The following is a 24,775-nucleotide window of genomic DNA, read 5'->3' on the forward strand; positions in this document are numbered from 1 at the left end:
CCTGCTCCTCTTCGCATTAAAGGAAGATCTTGAGGATCCCTCCTGCCTCCCAGCACTGCATTTTTTGACCAGCTCCACCATGTGAGTCCTTGCAGAAAAACTGGAGTTGAAGGAGCACAAGCTGACACTTCAGGCATTTGATAGAGGACCTTCTCAGTTTCTGAAAGACGTTTCTTTGCATACTTCCAGTTTTTTATTTATTTGTTTATTTATTTTCAAAATCACGGTTAACTTGCAAATGGTTTCAAAGTCTCAGATCCCTGAGTCCCACTGGAACTGGTGTTGCCACTGCACTCTTACACTTCCAAGAAAAACATGTATTACCTTGGTATAATTTCAGGTAGTCAGACTGAAAACAGCCTGTGTCTCTTTGCAGGGCCAGTTACTCTTCTTACAGCACATACTTGACAAGAATCAGCTTAGGGAAGTCCAAGCAATAGCAGCACAAAAGAAAAAAACATCTAAAACATGATAAAGATCAACAGGAAGATGTGTATGTAAGCTGCCATGAAGCGCATTCACTGCAGTTCTCCAGCCAGGAAGCTACACAAACAACATGATGGAAGAACCATTAAGGTGAGGCATTTGCCTCTTTCCCACTTTGCTCCTACACTCACACATCATGTCCAAGCCCATCTCTGGCATCAGTCTGAAGGCTTTATGCTGCTCTCCACCAGCCCATCAAGCCCTCGGAGAGGGAAGCAGCGCTCCCCACGCTGCTGTGTTTCCAACCAGCAGGTGAGAAGCCTCCCAGGCCCGTACGGAGGCACAGTAAGGGGCGGCAGGGAGAAGCCTCCCACCACACTGTGTAATTCCAGCAAACGGCCCAACTACACTGGGATTTTCACATGTGAGAACTTGCCATGGTGTCCTTTCAAGCTTAAGACAGCTTTAAATTTCTGTTCCCCTCCTTATCAGCGTGGCAACTGAGCCAAAAGCAATCCAGTCTCGTGGGGCCCTTCTGTGTGCTAACAGCCCTCTTTCCCCCACGGAGGAATGCACAAACATGGAGGGGGCAGATACTTTGGAAACGCTGCACCCAGAGAATACCTGGAAATGCCAAGTGAAACACTGCTGTGCTTCTGACGTATGCTGCATGAAGCCCTTCGTTTCTGGAGACATTTCCGAACAAAGCACAGCAGCCCGTCTAATCATAACTGTTTATTGTAAATCACTCAAGAGTTTACACAACATTAATGGCAAAGTAACACTGTTAAAACACCTGCTGGATGAAATACAGAATAAAGACAACTCTTTAATATTATATGGCATCATTTGGAAAACAAGAAACAAGAAAAAAAGAATTGATTTTAAATTGCGTGGCTTTGTTTTTTAATTCTACATCTTTCCTGAAAATATCTGGGCCCGAGTCTCACTTAGCTCGAGATCACTGCCCTGCCCGGGGCATGCGGCCGAGTGGCCCCGAAGTGAGCACTCCCTCTGCGAGGGACAAGGCGGTGACCTGCTTTATAAATGAAAATCATGCCCTCTATCTTCGAAAGTGCTCCAGTGCTGACAGTACAAAGCCTCTCTCCTGCACTGGCTAACATCTAACACAAAGGGCTCTATGTCCCATTCCACATGCTTTTTTTTTTCTTTTTTTTTTTTTTCTTTTTTTTCCTTTTTAATCAAGGCAACTGTTAAATGTTAAATTCAGAAGCTACATAACTGTCTTTATATTTTGCTCAGAAACCAATGGATGTTGCATGCAGCTGAAACATTAGTAGAGACTGACTTCGATCAAGGTCGGTTTTCAAAGACCTGCTAGTCAAAGGCAGAAAAAGAAATTAAGAGGCCTCTTGTGCAAAAGGAGCTAAAATATGCATGCATCAATGGCCATGACTGATTAGAATATAACTCAGGTCTCCGAACATCGAAACCAAAGCTTTATTTGGCTTAAGACATTGTTGAGCTCTGTACCGTTACAAATTACAATGTATATGCGACAACAAAGGAATCATCTCAACATAGCATCAGTTTGTATTTTGGCCTGTATAGAGACTAATCTTCAACACAAAAGCCTGCTCAGCAATAAATGGTTTTTGTATTTAGCAAAGACAGCAGCGCGTTGGTCTGGCTAACAGGGCTAACAAAAAGAAGAAAGCAGATTTTCAAACTAACGTCAAACTGATCTTCGGCCGATTACTTGCCTTGGACATCCTGTTTTCCATGGTGCTGTTACTGGTCCTTGCCGTCAGTTTGTAGCTGACACGGCACATTGGGCCCTGCCCCGGCCTCTCCAAGAATCGTGTCTCAAAAGAATATTTGATTAAGAGTAGAAACAAATTCTCCCCTCACTGCACTTTAAAAAGGTAGTTAGTCCCTCCAACCTGCCACATTTACCATGAACGAGCAAATTGCAATGTATTTCAGACATGAACTACAGTGACTAAAATCAAATCTCTCTCCTGTTTTAACTCTAATATTAAATAATATAGAACATTTTTACACTTAATAGTCTGAAGTTTGGACATAAAACAACTAATAAAGACAAAAAAGCTGCGGCCGAACCTGTGGAATAAATTCGGCTCAACTGACAAAACTAATTTTAAACCAGAGGAAAAGAACTCCAACCGGCGCGTGCAAGCAGGGGGTGCCCACACGCGCACACCAGCGCTGCCGCAGGGAGAAGCGCTGCTCTTCAAGCACTGCCATCTCCAGTCCTTTCCTTGCGCGCCTGGATCATCTCCTTCGGAGCCTGCTTCCGGTCGGTGACCAACCCCAACCAAAACATGAAGTCAATGAACCAGGTGGTGGGGTTGAACTTCAGGCCCAGCTCGCTGGCGGAGTAGTCGAAGGGGAAGGTGTGGTGGTAGTTGTGGAAACCCTCACCTGGGAAACAGAGAGGGAGTTACAAGACTGTGTGGCCGGCACGCTGATGAATTCAGGACCGTGCTGGGGTGGGACATCCCAAGCCCCGTTTTCAAAGTCCTGACCCCGTGCAGGTTATGCTGCATCCCTGGCTATGGGAGATCTATGGGAAAGACCCCTGACCGCCCCCATTTTAGAGCTTTTGACTTTCCCTCCCTGGCAGGAAGGGGCATTTCCCATTCCAAACACTCAGAGATGAAAAGGAGAACTGCTTCAAGAAGGGATACTGACAACTGAACAAGAAGCAGAGCATTCTTCGGCAGAACAGGGGAAGACTTCCTTGAGGATGTGCAGCCTCCTCCAAGCCCTGGCTCAAAGCAGTGGCCAGCTGCAGGTGCCCACAAACCCCAACCAGCCTGCAGCAGGACGAGATTTTGCTCTGAGTTTGCAGATCTCTGTGGGGGGCTACAGCACCTACCAATGGCTCCCAGAGTGACAAAGGTGTTCTGCCTGGGGTTGATGTACTTGTCGTACGGGCGGTTGCCGTACATGTGCGCGGCGCTGTTGACCAGCCAGGTGACGTTGAGGGAGATGGTGTACCGGAGGATGGAGGCAAGGAAGTAGGCGTTCCACAGACTCTCGCCCCACAGGTACCACGGCACAAAGGTGGGGATCACAAAGCACATCAGCACGACCGAGCTCTTGTAATACCTGCGGGGAAACAAAAGGACACCATTACCTTGGTGGGGACGACGGCAGGGGAACGAGGGGATATCAGGAGGCACAGGTCCGACAGAAACCCCTGGCATAACCTGGGCCAGCCCCATAACCTCTCTGAGCTCCGCACTCCTGGCTGTTTTGCAGAAGAACTTGAACAGAGCCAAGGAGCCCTGGAGAGACTGCTTTGAATGGGACTGCTCCAAGCAAGGCGCCAGTGCCTTCAGAGCATTTATCTGCTGTGGTAATCCTGGCCAGGCCGGAACAGTCTGAACCCAAGACATCCACATCTACTGACTGGTATCTACTGAGGGCAGGCATCCTTCTCGTACCAAGCCTTGCTAGTGCTCAGCACCACAGGCAACTACCAAGAGCTAGGAGGGACAGCTGCTGCCATTCTTGTCCTCTCTAAAGCAGTGACACGAGTACTCACCCGCACCGAAAAGTGCCAGGAGATGTGTAAGGGAGAAGTGCCAGGTAAGGAACAGCTATGACTATTAGGATGCTATGGAAAGATGGCAGAAAAAGAACTGCTGCTAATTCAGGACCCACTCCAAAAACAGAGGAAAAAGCTCGACCCAGAAGAACATTCTTGCATGTCTAACTGAAATGATGTCTCAGTAGACTGTAGCTGTATCCAGTTCTTTGGAGCTTGAGATGTTTGTTTTTTGTTTGTTGTTTTACAAGAGAAACTATGTTAATGTGTCAGAAGCAGCGTTAGGGAAAAAAATTGCTAGTGGTCCCTATTGTTACCTTTCAGCATCATTCACACTGTGGATGTTTCCAAGCAATACCTAGAAACGCTTACTGGAAGCAACCTGCTATTAGCAAGCCAGCACTCGGCTTTTCACTTCCGAGAGGCTGTCCTGCTACCCTGCCACCCTGCTCTCCCCAGCCTCGGAAGGCAGACGCCTCGGCAGTTCGCAGCTGCAACAGCCTTTGTCAAGGAGGAACACGAAGCCGAGTTCCTCGTCGGCAGCCAGGCCAGTGTGCCACTGGCTCGGCATCAGAAAAGTCACCTCTTCCGCCAAAAGCAGTTGATGTGGCAGGGACCAGGGCTGCTTTTTAGTCTCTGCCTTTGTGCGGCTGTCAGGGCTCTCAGCGAGGAATGTATGTGCCTTCATGGACTGCTGCCCGCAGCTGGGAGGACTAAATGGAAGGCTTTGATGGGGATAAAAAAAGAGAGACTGCGCATGCAATGGAGTGTGCCCCAGCTCTGCCAGCATGAACGCTGCCAACTCTTGCCTGGGCTTCCAGAGGATGAACTGGGTACTGCAGGGGAAGGAGCCACACAGCAGCAGGGAAATTTTCAACACTCTGCTGTTGCAATGACACCAGTTTACAATTCAAAATGCAAAGAGAGCCACAAACCCTGAAGCAGCAGGTAACGCTGGGGCTCAACAGCTGAGGCCCAGTCCCGGAGCAAAAACCTCAAGACCAGCACCTGAAGTCCTGGGGAAGTTCAGCGCTGGCTGCAAACCCGGCACCCGGGCACACCTAAGAGCCTGCAGCTGCCAACAGACCACCCGCTGTTTTTTCTGTGCTGTCAAAAAGACCACTTCGGCCTCATAAAAGGAGGAACCTGAATTTTTCTTCTAAGGGAAAGGAAGCCCTACATTCAAATCCCAAGCCCTGGCATTTGCTGAAACACAACTTCCCTGCACAAAACTGCCACCATCGCTACGCAACGTTTGCAGCACAACCAAGGCAGCAGAGCCTGCTTCTCGTGGGCTGCTGTTGTCTTGGTAAAGGTAACAACACAGCCAAGAGGTGCTGCAGCAAACCGCAAGGGAGCCTTTGCAAACACCTACTGCTGACAGAGCCAACAAATGACAACACAGAGGGCAGTGAATTCCTCCCTCCTGCAGCAACTCGAATGCAGGGAACATTCTGTGCACAGCTTACTCTAATGCAAAGGCGAGACAGATTTCAGGACTCGGCCAGCTGCTTCCCTCACCCAGAAAATGCTCACAAATAGGCGAATGTGGTCTGCAGAGCACCTGTACCAAACGCTTGCTGTCAGGGAGCATCTTCCATTTCCACCTACTATGCAGTTACTCACACAGAGAACACAGCGTGCTGCTCAATTCCCACCTCTCACAGAGCATGTAGCAAGCTGAACCTGGTCTGCGCTAATTCTCAGGGGCAATAACTAATGCTGTGCAGGATGACAGTCCTGTGAGAGGAAGCACTCGGTCTGCGCTGGCCACAGATGGCTTTGCAGAACGAGAGGTGCACTTCTGCATTACAGCAGGTAGCGACTACAGCCTTTACTCCACTGATCAAAGGAGAAGGCCAAGAGCCCAGCAGCCTCTGCTGTGGCTGTTTTCACAGCCAGCCTTGGCTTTCTGGAAAAGGATGAGGACAGGGCACGCTGCTTGCGCAGCGCAGCTGGCCAAGACAGGCCGCAAGCAGGAGGCGCACAGCCACAACTGCAGCCCTGCTGCCTGCCATCAGGGTGGCAGTGATCTCCCGGGGGAGAAAGAGGACAGGCAACAACAAGGAAGAAGCCACCATGAGGCGGTCAGGACCCCTCCACCCTGTGCCACACGATGGCCATGCGCTCCCACTCACTTTCTTTGGAACCTGACAACGGGGTCATCCAACAGGTCAGTGAAATCCAGTTTTCTCCCCTTCTCGATGACGTCCCGGTGCTTGCGCACAAACAGCCAGCCGATGTGGGAGAAGAAGAAGCCACGGCGGGCATTGTGCGGGTCTGCGTCCGTCTCCGAGTACTTGTGGTGCACGCGGTGGTCTCGGCTCCACTCGTAGATGTCGTTCTGCAGAGAGAGCACAGCGGGGTGAGAGGAGAGAGGCCCCAGCTCCTTGCATGCACGGGAACAGCAACCAGTTTGGAGGGATGAGTCTCTCACAGTAAAACTTCCATTTAAATGACTGCTCTGTCTGCAGGGGTGTGTGCGAGAGTACGAGGCTGAGACGTCAAAGGAAACGTGCCTACTTTTTGGGAAGCCAAGTCTTGCATTTAGAGCTAGGCCAGAATAAAAGCCTCAGACCCACAACACCAGATCAGCATCGGATCCAGATCAGATTTGGAGCGAGGCTTTCTGAAATTATTCAGCTGAAGGGATTTCAGCCTCCCAGTTTTCTCTGCAGGACGCACTGCCTATCACTGCCTGAGCAGTGATGCTCAGCTGCTACCACAGGGAATCGTAAGCGTGCGCAACACTTGGAAAACTCTGGCCATACACTCATCTGTGAATTCAGTTGCATCGAACAAAGAAAAAAAAAGCTATTTAATACCTGGATCTACAACACTGTGAACTTCAACCACAGAATGCTTAGCGGAGTGCCCTTTCCTGTGTTTTTTCCACCTTTGCACAGGCAGGGAGGGACCCAAACAGTGATACCCAAAGAAAGAAGGCTTTGGGTTGGAACAGCAGTAGCACCCACAACCACCAACCACAGCAGCTTCACACCCAGAACTGAGGAAACCCTCTGCGGTGTCTGCGAAGAACCGCAGAGCAGCAGCCATCGAGGCAGAGGACGCCCTGCAGGACACAGCAAACCCAGGCTAACGACAGCTCTGCACGTTTGTATTTTGTGAGACCCAAGCCCTGTGCTGAAAGCATAATGGAAATCACTGCTCATTCTCTCAGCTGCCAACATTGAGAGAAAGCACCAAGGCCACCCGAGCTGCTGAACAACTCCAGGAACAACTGAAAATAACAACCGAATAGCCCGGCTCAAACGCACCAGAGTTCGATGGCAGCATTGCAAAGGCGCTGTCTGCAAGAGACCACAAGAGCCAGGTGAGGAACAAACACCCACTGCCCAAGAAAGCGAATTGAGCTGAGCAAAGCAAACTGAAGGAAGCCACCAAGCTCCTCAGGGAGAGCAAGGGCAGATCTTCACCTTGCTGCCATTTTATTTTTTCCCCTGCAGAGAAATGAAAGGGAATGAAAGCCACTGCATTGCTTCAAGTGTCAGATGTATACTTCAGGGGCGGTATCCAGAGCACTAGGAGATGCTAAGATCAAGGCATTTAAAACCAACTAGGCTTATGTGAGAAGCACACACCTAGGAAAGGTCCTCTTTCTTAACCAGAAATGATATTTTCAATGAGATTATCGATCAGCTTGTCATAAGAGCACTTGATAAAATTATTTGTGGCACAGCAGGTAACCAGGTCAAAGCAATGATACTGTGAGAAATTAACTTGGCTTCTCACACCACAGCAAACACCTGCAGGGCTGGCAAAAATGTGATTCCCCAGATGAAAGCGCAAGGAAGCTGTGAAACAACCGAATCACATGTAATTAAAACCACAAAGGCTAAGAGCAAATAAAGGCCAGAGGCCAGAACCGTTGGCAATAAATACACCAACAACTGGAGCGCCACGCATGTAACTGCGAGCACATTAATAGCAACCATTTTTCAGGAAGGTGTCGCTCTCGATGAAGTTTCAGGTAAACGCAGGAGTGAAACCCCCTCCGAAGCAGCACGACAGCATCATGCTGTGACAGTGACACGGACATGAGGTTTCGTTAGCAGGCCCCTTAATAAATCTGCAGACCCAAACGTGATGACACACTTGGGCCGCATCACAAAGTCAATGCGCTCACATGAAATTGCAAACAGCCCCTGCAGCTGTGGACAGGTGCTCTCTGGTTTCACAGGGACAGCCAGGAGGGACGGTGCAACGACACTTAGCTGGGGAGAAACCACCACGTCCCAGCTGAGATGCTGCCCCTGCCCTTCGAGAAGGCAGCCTCCAGGGCTGCTCCAATGCTACCACTTCCTCCCAAAGCCTACAGGAGGGAGACGGACCGGAAAACTGGCTCGCTGCCTGTTTGTGGTGGTGCCAGCAGGCTTGGGCAGGCAATTGGTGTCACGGTAGCTAGAACAGGCTTCAGACTACTTCAGACTGAGAACAGGTGACTCGGCCTTCCACTTTCCTTCTGAAGGGCACAAAGGTAGCTTGAAGCCACCTTGAAGTACTTACTGCCTCGGAACCGTACCATGTCCTCAGCCAAAAGCGATGAGGAGGCCAACAGAGCCAAGAGCCAAATCCAGGGGAGCAGAAGGCAATGCCGCTGCAGCGTTCAGGCTCACTGCAATCCAGCTTGGCACATTCATTGGAATTACTCATGAAAGATAAGATCTGCTGTAAAACAGGAGTACAGTACCAGGGGGTTCTTCAAAACTCCAGACACTTGTTTAACACGCTGAGCAAAGGGTTTGTAAAGCTCTGCAAGGAACAGAGCAGCACAAAGTGGCTGGAATACGGCTCAGAATAAACGGGGGCTGCGAGTCAAATGGGACATATCCCCATATTCAAACAAAAGCGTTGTGCTCTTTGTAAGGTGTAAAGGGACCAATGGGATTAATACCCTGCACCTTAGGAAGAAGATAAATCAAAGATGATAAATGAGCAGTACGGAAGCGGGTAAAGGGACTCCCTTCATCCTCTGTTGAGGTACATGAAATCATCCAAACGTATTGGAGGGAAAAAGGTAAAAACGTGGTATGCAGTGCCACAACAGGTTACAGCAGCTGAGCTAGATAGTGTAATGCTAACACAGATGCATAGATCTGTTTTGAACAGCCAAAGGAACAACTACATTCACACCATGGAAATCCTGGTTCTGGGCTACCTCCTACCACCAGCTGAACGTTACAAAAAGATTTTGAAGTCTGATATTGCCTATCAGGAAGTACAAAGCTAGTAACACACTTCTTTGCAAATGTATTTAAATTCTACTGCCAAAAAAAGCGGCATCAAACAGAGATAAATTAAGACTGTGTGAAAGGATGCCCGCTCTCCTTTCTGGGCACGTGAAAAACTCCAACTGCCTGGCTGGACAAAGAGACCTCATTATGCAGACGTATTTGCATGAGGTCGTCCCTTACACAAGTTTCTACATAGTCCTCTAAAGCAAGGGGCCTGGCCTGGGTAAGAGAAGCTGCTGAGACCCTGATCTGGGCACATTCAACTTGGTCCTTCAATAACTGTTGCTCCTGGACTGTCTGTTAATTATTGTGTGTGCAGTGCGAGGGGCTCTGCATCCGCTAAGCCAACACCGTGCGTCATCAGCAAACGTCTTTTTGCTGATAATATACATATGTATTGCTTTTGATGTCTCTAAGCTGAAGGGATCTCTGCACAGGAGGTAAAGCTGCCAGGAGGCCAAGAATCAGGACAGGCAACCACTATCCCACCTGGAAAGCCATGGAGTTAGCTGCAGCCAGAAAGATCCGCAGGGGCAGCTTGGCTTTGTAGGAACGGTGGCTCCACAAGCGATGCGCACCGGCCGTCACACCCAGGGCTGTCACCAGGAAACAGAAATAGGCTGAAAGACAAAAAGAAAAGGAAAGGTGTGCCAGGGGCCAGCTGTCCTTAGTACTGCGTTCTTTGCTGTAAAGCTGCTCCTTGCCCCTGCTTGTCCACGCCTGCAGGGACGCTCAGGAGATGAGGGGAGGATCTCAGCCCAGCTCTCCCCAGCAGCCCCGGGATGCGGCATTTCCCCTCCCACCCCTTCCCGCTTCTCTGGTGTGATGCTCAGCGGAGTTTGGCAGCACGGAAGCACCATGCCGTGATGCATTTACACACAGTGTGCCTTCGCCAAGTACAGGGGAGCGAGGGTTCTTCGCTCGTCTCAGAAGAGCAGCGACAGCTCTCCGAAGGGGACACTGCCAGCCTCCTCCAGACAGGTCTTTGCTCAAGTCCCATCTGCCAGCTAACTGAGGAGCATCACCTCCCGCCCCCACAATTGCAAGCCATGTCAGAGTTTCCACAATAAAAACTTTTCCCATCATCAGGAGCTCCAGTCGGTCACATGAACACAGCAGGAAGACCCGCATTCACAGCCTCCCTCAGCTTCTGGAACTGCCTTTCCGTAACCACCAAGTTGGCCAAGGAAACTTGTGTGGAGCATTTTTTCAGACGGCCAACGCAGCAAGGAAGCAGCTCTGTTCCTTCTGTACCACACCGGCTGTGGGCTCGACACTGCCATGGCACATGCATGCTGCAGTGTGCCCCGTGCTGAAAATAACACCGCCACCAACGATGAAGGCAGCAGCGCTGCATCTCCCCTTCCTGTCCCACAGCTCCAGCTGGCCAAGCTCACCTTGAAGTATTTATACAAATCACAAATGAACTGGACCACTTCAGCGACTCCCAGTCAGGCTGCCCAGCTGCCATGACAGTAGACTCTTAACGTCTCCTTCCAAAAGAAGCATTGATTTCTCACACTGTGACCTGAAATGAGTTTGCATGGTGTAAGGTGACGTGCTGTTTGCCCAGGGCAGCCTGCCACCTGAAACACACGTGCTGCTTTAACCAAAACGTGTCTAATTCAAACATCTAGGTAGAGTTCCTGGAACAAAAAGGGGAAACCCTGTCTGTGAAAGGGGGGGTTTACTTGTGTCGATCTGCACAACAGCAGGCAACCCTGACAGGCGGACAGTGGAAAGAAAGGAATCTTCGGTCAGCTTTTTCCAGTACTTAATGTACAACAGCTATCTGTGCAAAATGAAAATTAAAATCTCCACGCATAGGTGGGTGCCTACTGTGTCCCTCTATCCAATCCCAACTCATACTGCTGGTACTTACAGTGTTGGAAGACAAAATACAGTCAGAAGGCACTTGGTAGAAAAAATGGCACCCGTATTTGATGCTGATTGTCACCCCTGCAGACCAAAGAAGTAAATGGACCTTACCCACGCTGCTGGTGGATCCTTAGAAACAGCTTTACCCAGACTGCCTCACGTTATGTACATGTCCAGGGTTCATCTCCCGCACAGCACACCAGAGCCTTTCTCACAAACTCAACACACAAAAGGAGCTGGAAAGATCCTAGTAAAGATGGAACGTCCCTTAAAACCTGCTTTCGATTCCGTCTCTGAGGAGGTCTTTCCCTTCCCAGCAGGCTGCAGCGTTCGCACTACTCCCAGAAAAGGTTCAGCTGTGCAGGCCAGTGTGGCGCTGAAGTCTGTTGCCAAATCCAGACTCGTGCCTGCTTCCCGAAGGGAGGTACCCAAAGGCACTAAAAAACACACACGCTCCCTGTGTGGTATTTCCACTTTTTGCTTGACAACGCTCAGATCAGTAATGACGCGGACACCACAACTACCTCGCGCTCCAGTTTCCTCTCGCTGCCCTGACACGTGCCCTGTCACGGCAAGGACACCGACTTGTCTTACACAATGCAGGGAAACCCATCCTGTCATTTTCTGTATGTGATACGGAGCCGGGTCGGGCTGGTGAAGCAACGATGTGGCAGGAACATCACAAAATAGAGCCTTTCAAATTGCTCAGATGACTGCAATTGTGGGAAGAGATCTGTGACACACCGAATACTGACATCCAGGCAACACAGAAATATTAAGGCTATAGTCCTGAATCATCAGAAGAACATATTGTCTGTGGGTTTTTCGCTTGTTAACCTCATGCTAGTCCTAGGGACTGAAATCGCGTCTTCACCTGTCTCTTCTTTTCAGGGGACTTGGTATTTCGAGAGCACCCTCCTTGTGAATCCCATTTTCTAGCCTACCGTTAATGGAGACAGAGGTATCGCCAAAAAGAATAGCTTGCTGGGCCTTCCGTAGCACAAAGGGAAGCTGGAATGGCTGGGCTTTGTACCCACGCAGCATGCCTCTTCTTTGGCTTTGCAGGGGAGGAATCGCAACAGCAGGAACTTTCCTAAAATAAATCCCAAGGGCTGAAGCGTCCCCAGGAAAAAAAATAACAAAAAACCCACCTCAGGAGTTCAGTGACCAGAGCGGACGCAAATCCTGTTGGACAAACGCACCGAACAGTGAGACCAGATTGCTGTGGTTCTGGCAGGAATTAGGGTGCCTGAGAATGTCACTTGGCCACTAATCCCTGCCAAGGAGTGGCCAGCGCGGTTTATTATCGCCTTTCTCATCCATCATGCAGGAGGTCCGGCAGGAGCGCTTCCAGCCGCGAGCTCGTGTGCCGCAGTGGACACACAACGCTTCGGAAGAGGGGAAGGATAACAAGCAGTGAGTGAGCCGTACGATGGGACAAAGGAGAGAAGCCGAGGAGAGGACAGGAGATGAAGAGGGAGCGGAGGTTCAAGCACTGTGAGCACAGGGAGCCGGCAGGTTGCTAGGCTCCAAGTACGCGGTGCCTCTGCACAGATGCTATTTATGGGAACGCGCCAGAATCAATAGGCAGAAGATTTTTATTCAACATGCTTATTAATGACCTGAAACAAAGGCAAACAGCATATTAATTACAACTGCAGAGGATGCTAAATTCGGAGCAGCAGTGAGAGAGCTAAGAAACACAAAAGGATCCATGCAGAAAAGGCTCGAATAAAGAATCTGCCTGGATAGAAAAAAGCAAAGCGATGAAGCTCTGGGGCCACAAGCACAGACAGGGATCTGCAGTGAGGATGAAATGCTTGGGGAAGCAGACACCTGCAAGGATGATCACCACCAGCACATGAAATATTCTGAGCTTGCCACACGATAGGGCAGCGAGACATCACTGGGATGCAGAACAGCAGGCGCAGGGGTATCATTTCACCGTCAGGGAGAAGCACGGCAAACTACACCAGGCAAATTGTTTAAAAATGGATGGGATGGGAGACCAGCAGTGTAAAGCATTTGGGTCAGCTTTCTCAGAACAGCTCATCACTCCCGTGGCCAGATTTCCAGAAAACCCGTGTTACATCAAGCAGCAAACCCCTCTGAAAATCTGTGCGTCTGAGGGGCCAACCTCTAGGAAGACTGGGGATATTGCCACAGTTTGTGGCACCTCCAGAGGCATCAGAAAACCACCCTCTGCTCTAAGTGGTGGCTTAAATCGGAGCAAATCTCTCCCCCTGAGAATTCCAAGTCTGTTGTGTGTTTAACATCACAATTTGAACTTGTTTTCTTTCCCAGAGCACACTGGAGATGGGACACGTATCTACGGGTAGCGAATCCAGAGGATTACTGAGGGCTTTGGACCTTTACCTGGCTGAAAAAAAGAAACAGCAAATGAACCTAAACAAGAAATCCAAGGGGCACCGGGTGAACTCTGCACGTCTGAACAGACAACGCTGGCTGCTGAAAGGGGTGAAATGGCTGGCCATCCTCCTCAGACACAGATTTCAAGGAGGCACCGCATCAGGGAGCAACCATCCACACGCCGCCAATGTCAAACATAACCCAGTTGCACGGAGCAAATGGCAATCATCTCTGAGGGACACGGCAGCGGATATAAAAATAGTAGTTGGGAGACAAAAATCAATAGCGTGTCCACAGCGGTGCTGCTGTCGATAGAGAAATGGGCTGCAGCATGCAGGACAAGGCTCGGTGATGCCTCCTGTGGGGCAGCAACACTCGTCGGACCGCTGAGCGCTGCCCCGGCCTCCCCGTGCCGCTGCACAACAAAGCCCTCTCGTGACATGATGCTGTTTGGTGGAAATATTCCTTCTGTGGGAAAGCCTTGGGGAAACCTGCATGAGCAAGCCTGGCAAAACGTTTGCATCTCAGCGCGGGCCGTTTTCACCCCCCCCGCTGCGGGGGCCGGAGAGCTGTGTGGGGAGGGGTGCCACAGCCTGACTTGTTAGCGTCAGTTGCAACGTGAGGGTTAAAACTAACAGGGATGGACACGCAACATTTGCGAATTTACACGCTGACATTTACCTCAGCTTATTGAGCCAGAGCAAAATTGCTTGCAAGGGAATTTTAATAATCGACTGCATAAAAGTCAAGGTCTTCCATCAGGCTACAAGAACTGCATGAGAAATACAAACAGCAAGTTGCTCAAGCACAGGGTGAGCGCTGCAAAGCTGACTGATGGCTATAAATATGTAACAGTTCTGTACCTCACGGTTAGGATTTTTTCCCTTTCTAAAAATTACATCACATCTGCATATCCTCCATCCGCCTTCTGTTCCTCACTTGTGGGTGTCTGCTGTTGTTCACGGGCAGGTTTTGGACTAATGCACGACTACTGCCCAAATGAGGGAAAGTACATGGACACTCCTAGCTCACACCGGGGTTATCCAGCTCCCGCTGCCATCCACTTCAGCAGTCACCCAGAGCCACCACTTAACGGCTCACACAGATAGCGGGGCGAAAACACCCCTGCCTCAACACCAGGGCTCAGTCCACAAACACAACCAGTAAACTCACTTCACGCAGTCTGGTACCACCAGACTTTGTTGCACCACCATTCGATGATGCTAAGCTTTGGGATATTTGTGTTTCAAATGCTGTGTCTGCTGTCAGGGCCAGCCCAACACGCTGTATTATCAGGTCTGGGTTTGAGGATCAGTTCTCCAGACAGCCCTGGAGAACTCTGCCTCTGCAGCTGGGAGACACGAGGAGCAGTAACGCAGCACTTAATCCACGTCACCCTCTGAGGAAGGCTGGTGTCCTGACCTGGGACTGCAATTACTAAGGGGGGAAAGCTTCCCACCGCGGCCCCCGCCAAGAAGCGTTAAGTTGCCGTGGCCCGGGGTCTCCGCGTACAGACAGAGCGAAAAGGCCATCGGCTGTTCGCTGAGCCCTGCCAGCTGTCAAAGGCTGGCATCAAAAGCACTGTGGGCTGGACTCAAACCAGCAGCCGAGAATTAAAAAGCACCAATTCCCCGAGCCGCCTGCTGGGAAGTGCACGCCAGCTCTCAGGGGAGCCACGCATTCGTGTGAAGAGCAAACGTGTGAAATCTCAGGCCAGGAGCGGGTTCATCTAAAATTAGATTTGCACATTCTCTGAGCTGCTCTAAATCGAACCAAGAGAGAAAAAGAGAAGATGAAACGCATCAAAAGGAAGAGGGGAGGCAGTTTGGAGCTGCAAAGCAGGTGAGTTTGGCAGTGGCAGGGTGGAGGAGCTCCAGAAGAAGATGTCTGTCGCGCCCCCTTGGCCCCACCATCGCCAGTCCAAGACACCCAGTTTGCCTCCGTCTGGATGCACATGCCTGCGTACGCATTTTCAGGAACGCTCCCCAGAGCCAGCGCTTTTGGCTGAGTATACAAAAGGCTTTATTCCGGTTGGAATAGCAGAAACGTTCACATTGACAACTGCGGCCAAAGTGACATAAATAAAGCCAAGAGAGCAGTGGGAAGTGCGGATGACAGCAAGTATTCCAGAGAACGCTATAATTCCCCTAGGAAGCACACACAGATTCCCTGAACTCACCAGCAACTGAAGATTGCCTTAAGACGCCGAACAGTTTCTATGTATTTTTAGATCAAAAGAGAAGGCTGGGAGATGCTTTGATTTCTGATTTCTCTGAAATTTGTGATGCTTCTGTGTGGCCTCTCTCGGCTCAGCTGGATCCCGCGTCATCACAAAACCATCGGCAGATTTCACTTCTCCCCCAGTGACCTCACTGCTGTCCTCAATCCGCAGGCTGGCAAGGGCTCCGCTGGCCTGCAAGTACTCTAGAAACACTGACGAAGAGCTAGCATTGATTTTCTCTTGTTCCTCAAACATGGAAGGAAAGGAAGTGTGTACTCCAGCCATTAGCAGAGGGCTCCAGAGACTGGCCTTGGGCGTGCAGCCCTGCCCTGAGGAACCAGGGGCAGAGGACGCCAGCCTCCCCCTCTGCGCCAAAGGCGAAGGACTCCACGGCTCCTGCGAGCAGCTGGCAGCGATGCCTGCTTATGGCAGCAGCACGGCCGACGGCAGCAGGGAGCCGACGGCCTGCAGACACCACCATGACTACGTGCTTTGGTTCAGGACTAGGGGAGCATTTTCCACACCAACAGCATGGTGAGCTCTGGAAAGAAGTTACAACCTGATGGCGCTGGCCACTACCGAAATCCAATAAAATGCAAAAACCCTTCATACACCCTCCATCCCCTAGAATAATAAGGTGTTTCTGGTGTTTTCGTAAGGCGTGCTGCCATTTCCAGTTGGCGCTGTGATCCAGCAGGTGTCTGTTTCCCATTTCCAGCACTCTGGAAGGCTTTCTGACCAAGCAACTGCAGGCTGGGAAGATTCAGCGGTTCATCTCCTGCTATGGCCTGTCCCAAAACTCAAGCTCAGCCCTTTGCATTTACAGTCACTGCCCTACCGCCAGCCCCTCCTCCTCTTGGAAAAACACAGTTCTCCTCCACAAAGAGAGGGCTCAGAGCCCTGCCAGGCAGCCACAGCAGCCCACATCAGGTTTCTGCCTTGTTCAGACTGTTCTGACAGTCCCTGCAGGACAAGAAATTGCTTGGCTTCAATTACAACATCAGTGCTAATTACAAGTGCAACCGTAATTGCAGGGAGGGAAGGCGCAGCGGCAGCGATGAGGATGCATACCAAGTTCTGCTGGGTGAGCCCAGCGGAGTGAGCAGTGCTTCTCCCTCCATGAAAGCAACCGCAGGAAGCCCAGACAAGCCGGTCTGCGTGGTTGGTGCCGCTCTGCCTGGTGGCACGTCAGGCTCTGCCCACTAGCAGCTCCATCGCTCACTGCCCTGCATATTCTGCCCAGCTGCAAGAACGTGTTTGGAGTGCCTGAAACGCTCCTGCTGAGAGCAAAACGACGGAGGGCCCACGCAGCATGCACACAGGCACAAGATGCTTTCTCCAGTCCTTCACCACGTTCACGGTGCGTATGTGACACGCAGCACACAAAACAGAGGAAAACAAAAAGGAATCAACAGTGCAAGGGGGTGAGATCCAGACAGGAAACAAATAAACGCACTTAAAGCTGAATCTGGGGAAGTTCACAGGTAAGACTGTAAGCAATCACCTCCAGCAACAGCCAGAGCAGGCGAGGAGCGAATGTTGGGGAAGGGAAAACATCTGAGCGGCAGGAACATGTCCTGCAGCAGCGCACCTCGGAGCAGGGCGGTCTCTGCTGAGACGAAGGCGAGGAAAGGTGGTTTCGCCCAGTAAATCCCTCCTACCAAGGCAGCCTTGGATACCTCCTCACAGAATTTTAAGAGAAAAGCAGTCACTACCTGTTTGCTGACCCAAAATCTTGCCTGCAAGAAATTGCCCGAGTATAACCACCACAGAACCCCCAGGGTGCTCCTGGCGGAGCGGCAGCAGGAGAGACAGCACAAGTTTAAATCAAGCGCCTCCAATCCACGCCTGAAACGCAGGCGGCACCTCCATGTCCTGCTTCCAGAGAGGTCTCGGAGGTACAGAGTGCAGCTCCCCTGGAGCCAGCATTTCTATGTACAACCACCCGTGTGGAGCTCCTAGCGCACCGGGAGCCTCCCTCAGTGAGCACGCCGCGCACAGGAGCGCTACCGACCAAAACCGTTTCACACCCGACGAGCCAGCAGATGGCACTCAAGAACACACACGGCTTCTGAACCTTGCAAGACCGATAAAACTCGCATCTGCAGCGCACAGCAGCAACATGTGCCTCCTGGCGCGGGTCGCCTACCAGCAGGGCTGAGGAGGAGGAGGCGATGATGGCAGAGCCCTGCAGGCACCACGCTGACCCCCGGGGCCCACTGGCTTTCAGCCCCCGTGTGATGGGATGTCCTGAACGACACGAAAAGCAGTGGCAAACCTCGCCTCCCGCGTGGGCACGAGGCCATAACTTTCCCTGTTGCAGGATGTCAAAGGGACTTTTTGTGCTGTTTAACTAACCCAGGCACTGGCTGGGCATTTGGCGGGGAGCGCCGGCTGGTCACTTAACGGCCCGTTCCAGGCTTATGGAAGGGATGCGACCTGCCACACGCGCTGTGGACCCCTCCGCACAAGTTCATGTCCATAAACAGACGCGATAGTGCCCAGCAAGTGCTGCTGAAACCACACCGACGGCTGAACACACCCCTGGGGGCCCCAGGAACTGCAGCGAAGGACAGGAAGGGGCTGGCAGAGCAGGGGTCGTATCCAAGGTGCAGCACTAGTTCCAAGGAGGCAGCAGGAAACCCAAAAGCTGGCATTTTAAGCGGTGTAAGCATGCATCCCTCGAGAGATAACCCAATTCCCAGTGCTCTCCAGGCAGCCTGGCGGTATTACACAGAGCTAGTGGGGATCCCGTCTGCAGCCCCAGCTGCGCGTGGGGTTCGATGAGCTGTAACGCCTGCCTCCACGTGCTTATGCAGGAAGCAACGGGAACAGAGGAGCACAGATAATCCTGAGCAAACACCCAGCCAAGCCTTCTCTTGCCAGCTTTTTTTCCGTTGTCTATTACGTATGGCTGGACGAGTGTCAATAAATTACCAGTGGAAATGGGTCCTGCTGAGCACGCACTTTGGCTAGGACAGCTGTTTTTGAGGTGGCACAGCGGTGCTGGTGCATCAGGGACGACCAAGCGGGTTCGCTAAGGGAAAAGCGTGCCCTGCGTTGTGCAGGCAGCACCCAGCCCAGCCCAGCCGAGTGCTTCCTGAGCTACAGACGTCCCTGAGGAAGATAAATAAGAAACCAGGCAGGCGCTGGTGAGCCACCGACTGCTGCCCGCATCCTGCCACGCACCAGTGAGGCCAAGTTCATTAACCTGAGCAACAACAACGCTGCTGTTGTCTACCCCTGCCTCCAGCGCGATGCCACACACTTTAGCTGTAGATATTCTGCAGGAGGTGCTGTATTTTACTTCGCCCACCGCTCCGGATGGCTGGACTCAGCATGCTTGCTCCCTGCTGAAGAGCCCCTGTGAAACTGCCCAGCCAGCTCCTGCAAAAACTTTTCAGTCTGCTGTTGGGTGGCTGTTAAAAATAACAGCATCGAGAAACGGGAGAGAGAAAGGGATTAAGTTGCAAAGTCGTCGAGATCTGTTTATTATTTAGCATCTCTGCAAAGTCACCCAGAAAAAAAAATACCTTGAAGGATGGAGGGCTGAAGCTGGTCATTCAACCCTTCGGCTCCTGCCTTTAGGAGCTTCATAATTAAGACTGAGCAGAATCAGAGAAGATTTCAACGCATTTTCTCAGAAAGGCCACAAGGATAAGAGAAAGCCCACCTGCCACACACTGGGGGACCAAAAAGGGTTGAAAGCAGGGTGCAGGTGACGCGCCCAAGCCACGCAGCTTGGCCGGGCTCTGCCGGTCCCCCTGCCACAGCCGAGGCCAGCCGTGACGGGGAGGGGGACGGAAGGCAGGGGGGGACACGATGGCCCTAAAACCCTCCTCAGAGTGTGTGCGCCTGAGGGTTCGGGGCTGGTGTGAAGCGGGGGGCTACTCCGGAAGGCAGCTCCCCTCCGCAGACCCACGAACGGTTCCCCGGCTGAAAACTTGTGCGCGGCTGGTAACTGACGGCCGCCTTCACCTCCGGGCGCAACAGACCCGCTCCGCCAGTTCCTCGGGCTTCACCGCGGGGAGCGCAGAACGGCAGGAGCCGGACCCACGGGAAAAAAAAATATAAAAAAATAAAAAAATCGGGAATCCTTCAAGCAGGCAGCGCATCCCCGATCCCCGCGGCTGTCGGCTTCTGCCGGTGGTCGCCTCCCGCCGCCCGCTGCCCGCAGAGCCCCTCTGCCCGGGTCGGCGCCGACTCCCCCGGCCCCTCACGCCCCCCACCTCCGCCGAGGCCGGCGCTGCCGCCCCCCCCCAGCCGAGCCGCGCCGGCTTTCGGCCGACAAAGGCGGAACAAAAGCGGCCGGGGGGGGCCCTTCGCGCAGCCCCCGGCCCCCGGCGCCCCCCGCCCCCGGCAGCCGGACTCACCCCAGAGCAGGGTGAGGAGCTGCGCCCTCGGCACCAGGCTGAGCGCGTAGACGGCGCCCAGGTGCAGCAGCCCCATGAGCACCACGTTGCGCCACACGATGGCCTGCCCGCCGCCCGCCGCCATCTCGCCGCCGCGCTCCCAGCGACACGGGGGGGGCGGCGGCGGCGGCGGCGGAGACCGCGCAGCGCGGACGGGGGGCGCCTCGGGGCGGCCGCTCCGCTCCGCTCCGCTCCTCGCCGCCGCCGCCTCCTCCTCCTCCTGCTGCTTCCTCCCCTCCTCCTGCTTCTCCTGCTCCTGCTCCTGCTGCCCCTGCTCCGCGGCTCTCCCGCACCGCGCGGCGGGGGGTGGGCGGGCGGGCGGCGGGAGGAGTCGGCAGCCGGCCCCGCATAGCGACAGCCAATGGCCGCCGCCCGGCGCGGCGCTGAGGGGGAGAGAGCCCGGCGGCCGCCGCTGGGGGTGCAGCGGGCTGCCCTCAGGGCGGTCCCGGCGCGTGCCCCTGAGGCTCCCGGCGGCTGCTCCTCCGGGGTCCCAACGGTCTCCCCTCGGGGCTCCAACGGCCGCCCCTGACGGTCCCAAGAGCTGCCCCTCAGGGTGGTCCCAATGGGCTTCCCTCAGGGCTTCAGTGGTCACCCCTGAAGGTCCCAACGGTCTCCACATGGAGCTCCCACAGCTGCCCATCAGGGGCCCAGTGGCTGCCCCTCAGGGTGGTCCGAGCGGGCTCCCCTCAGGGTGCCAACAGCTGCCCCTCGGGGTCCCAGCAGCCACCCCTCACGGTGGTCCCAATGGCCGCCCCTGAGGGTCCCAACAGGCTCCCTCCCCTCAGGGCTCCAACGCCTGCCCCTCGGGGTCCCAACGGCCACTGGTATTATTAACAGCCCCAGGAGGGGCCGCGCTGAGGGGCAGGGCGTTGTGAGGGGGCACAAGCCCGCAGGGTGGTGACATTTATCAGGCTGTGGGTAGTGAGGGTGAGAGGAGATGTGACATCCTTTCAGGACTCGGGTTGGGGGCAGGCAGGAGGGAGGACTGAGCCGTTCAATGATTTTTCCATCTCTTGGCAGCTGGGAGCAGAAAGAACCTCTACGTGCTGGCTGCTGTGGTGCAGGAGGAGACCCTCAGGCTTCCAAGAGTAAACAGCACCACTTGTCCTGCCCATGCCATATGCAGACGGGTACAGTGCCATCAGTGTTTAATGGAGGAAGGTCAGACTCAGGGCGAGCACAACGGGAACGCTACCAGGCAGCAAGGGAGTACAGCATGCAGGGAGCACAGCTCTAAGAACCCAGGTGAAAGCACTCGCCCTGACCCAGCTTATGTGGGCTCAGGATGGATGTCGGTCTTCCACACTTGCACAGGTGAATAGTGGCTCCTGAAGGCCAGCAACTAACAACCACAAACAGTCCTGCCACCCTGGCAAGAGGCAAACACACCAGGAAACTACTTGTGATGTGTGAGTGGAGCATGTCACTGCTCCCCTGATCCCAGAAATCACCACTCAAGCAGCAGAGCTTTGGTGTCAGCCCCTGCTCACTGTGGTGACTGTGAGCAACAGTACAATTTGGGAGCCCCTGGCTTTTAAAAAGTTACCAGGCTGCCTTGGTCATGACATAGGGGCCATGTGGAGCAGACAGAGACCTGCACTGCCTTGCTAAGCTGTGGCTCACAGCAGGAGATGCAAAGAAAAGACTTTGCAAATCTGACTGTCATCTCTGTGAGCCAGAAGTGCCTAAAGAAGAAAACCAAATAGCTGCAAGCAAAGCAACACACATGAAATGGAATTTTCTTTGTAAATGCCCCAGGGTTCATATTCTCAAAAGAGCAAAGGAAATACAAAACACAAAACAAAACAAAGTAGCCTGAGTGTGATTCAGAAATTTGTGATATGAATTGCCTGGTTTTGTCAGCTGCACTTAGCGGAAAACATGTGGTGGCTGCACACACGCTGGAAATGAGAACTGAGGCCGGTGTTCAGAGGGACATGTTAGAGTTTTCCCCTCCTTTGGGCATCTTGCATTTGCTGGCAACCCAGCCAGACTTTCTGCTGAATGGTGCCTTGCTGACCTGAGCAAGACACTGGCCTGTTAGCACAGGCACCTCCTGCCCCTGTGCACATATCCTCCTCCAGCCTCCCCAGCAAGAGAAACCCCCGTGTGTTGTGTTGGGCCCCGTGGCAGCGTGTGGGTGCCTGTCCTGGTGATGGAGTCACTGTGGGTCCCCACAGAAAGCCAGTGAAAGTGGCTCCTGTGGGGCGAAGGCTAGGGACACGGACCCTGGCGAGCGATACTGGTATGAAGCACATGAGCATGCTGTGCTAATTAATTACTAACTACACCTCCTGAGGCAACTGAATCAGCAGAGAGCATATAATTAAGCCCCAGATTGTTTCTGATATATTTTAAACATTCTTCTAGAATTCTCCACCTGGAAAGAAGAAAGAGGACAGCAACAATGAAAGTTGGCAGATGATTTGTGGGGACACCGTGAGTGTCATTTTAATGCTACTGCTGCCTGCTACCAGCATATTTCTGCTATTTAAAACATTGACAAGATTGACCTCATTTTTTTTTTCCTTCTCTCTTGTTGTGAAAAATTAAGCAGTGTCCACAGAGCATTTTTCAAATTAAGGGCTTAAGTGGTAGAGTAGGAAACAAAGCCTAGGACATCGGCGGGATGAGAAATATATGTTCACTATGTACATATTGAAATGCTTCCAGTGCCACAGGGCAGCAGGTTCCTGAGAAGCCTCCTTCATACAGTACAGGGCAGTCGCAGACCTAGGGGCAAGGTCGTCTGTCGCTGCTGTCCTGGGGCACTCCTGGAGAAATGCTTGGAATGAGACACGCTTCCGTCTCTGAAGCTCATGGGAATTGTAATCAGGTTCGCCTCTGCTGAGTGGGGCTCGCGTTAAACACGTCCCTGTCTCCTGCCTGCCCATGCGGGGACAGACCTCTGACCTGCAGGACCCCCAGAGAGCCCAAGGAACACCTGACCTGCCATGCAGCGAGGCAAGGCCAGGGGCTTAGTGCTGCACCTCCCTGCATCACATCAAAACTCTTCCTACTATCGGTGTAGGTTCCTCAGAGTACTTGCCAAGTGCCCTCGGCTCTCATTCAAGGCTGAGCGACTCAACTCGGCCCCGGCAGCCCCTGCAGGGGAGGGAGGAGCAGTCAGCCGGCCCCAGCAGCCTGTTTGGCCTGGCCACAGGCAAGCTGCCCTCGAAAAGGTGCTCCCTCACCTCCTGGGTGCTGGGGGAAACAGCTACGGCAGCGGAGCCCCCCTTTCCTTCTCTCTCAGTAGCCCAGGCAGCCTGGCATATGCTCCCTTCTGCAAATCCACATTCCCAATCTGTGTGTTGGGGAACGATGTGATCGGAAAGGCACAACACAGAACAAGTCTGATGTAAACACTGCACGGGCTGCAAGTGCTGCAGAGATTAAAAGACAATCCCCAGCATTCACGCCTAATGCTGACCTTGGGCTCCTGCCAGCCAAAACAAGATAAATCCATTACAGAGGTCTACAGGCAGAAAAAGGGTTTTGCTCTGTTACTTGTGTGTTCTGCCCAGGGCCAGCACGTACCCTTGTACCACCCCCCTGAGCTCCCAGTCCGGTGGCCTCGGCAGTGGGAGAAAACTCCACTAACGCTGCCCTTACTGCACAATCTCCTGCCAAGGGTCTTGTGGGGATGGCGATGCCTGTGGCAGTGAGGTACTGCCTGCTGTCAGAGGCCGCCAGACAACAAACACCCCTGCAGATTACATGCTTAGATTTTCCTTCTGTCTCTTTTTAGTTTTACTCGCAGCAACCACAAGTAGCCTGATCGGTGTTAATGCCACAGTATAAATCTATTCTCACTTGGTAAAATGAAAGTTGGGCTATTTGGGGCCAAATTCTGCTACCAGTGTAAATTGGCAGAGCTTCATTGCCTTCTGTAAACCAAGCTGGCCATTTGCATTTGTGATATCAGACGGGTGGCAAATTGCTTGGCATTCCTTGAAGGTAAAACAGACGGCAGCGTAACTGATGGACAATTACTGTTCATCTCAGCTGCTCTCGGAAGAGAAGCAGCAGATTTTTGCATCCACTCCTGTGTTGTAAGGGGCAGTGCAGCTTTCTAGCCGTGAGCTTGAGAGGATGGCCCAGCTTTAATTCTGGCAGCTCACGGCCCATTTCTTCCCACTACTTCTAAGTCTTCTTACTTCTCGCTGGCTTCCAGTCAGCCTCTGTGCTTGTAGCCCTCTGCATTTTCAGGTTACCTCGTGCTCTGCTGCTTCTCATTCGCCAGGTGAACAAGCAATGTTTATTCAGCCTCTTCCCTTTAAACTAACTCCTCAGTCCCCAAAAGGCAGCAGCTTTCCAAGCTGCCCAGATCCCATTTTGCTTCCCTTTCCCTACAGAACAGTTCATCACAGAAGCATCAGCGCTGCCCAGCATAGCTGCTTTGCATCATACTGAGGTCTTTTTATTCCCACCTCCCTTTGGATTTATTCTTTTTAAAAATTTGCTCCTCAGTTTAACCTATCAACCAAACGGGACAGCCTAAGAGGTCTGGGAGGAGCCTGGCTCTTTTAAACCTCGAACTGAGGTGTGGGGGTCAGCAATCCTCTGGCCAGTTTCCTCCGAGGGACACTTGTTGATGCTGAAGCTCAGCGCACCAGTCCCCTCAGCAGCTGAGATCCTGCACCAGAAAGTTGCAGGATCGGATTTATTCTGGCCA

General features: G+C 52.6%; 1 protein-coding gene across 1 annotated transcript; it reads right to left on the minus strand.

Annotated features, from left to right (window-relative positions):
- Nucleotides 1-1,146: 1,146 nt before the first annotated feature.
- On the minus strand, nucleotides 1,147-20,755 carry SCD5 (stearoyl-CoA desaturase 5). Its single transcript, XM_080591643.1, has 5 exons — nucleotides 20,062-20,755; nucleotides 9,709-9,839; nucleotides 6,103-6,308; nucleotides 3,290-3,522; nucleotides 1,147-2,832 (listed from the first exon to the last, which is right to left on the minus strand). Exons 1-5 carry the CDS (start codon nucleotides 20,738-20,740, stop codon nucleotides 2,642-2,644), a joined length of 1,440 nt encoding a protein of 479 aa, XP_080447769.1. The 5' UTR covers nucleotides 20,741-20,755; the 3' UTR covers nucleotides 1,147-2,641.
- Between the last annotated feature and the right edge of the window lie 4,020 nt (nucleotides 20,756-24,775).

The sequence above is a fragment of the Anser brachyrhynchus genome (genome assembly GCF_964034855.1).
Source record: "Anser brachyrhynchus genome assembly, chromosome: 4".
NCBI lineage: Eukaryota > Metazoa > Chordata > Aves > Anseriformes > Anatidae > Anser > Anser brachyrhynchus.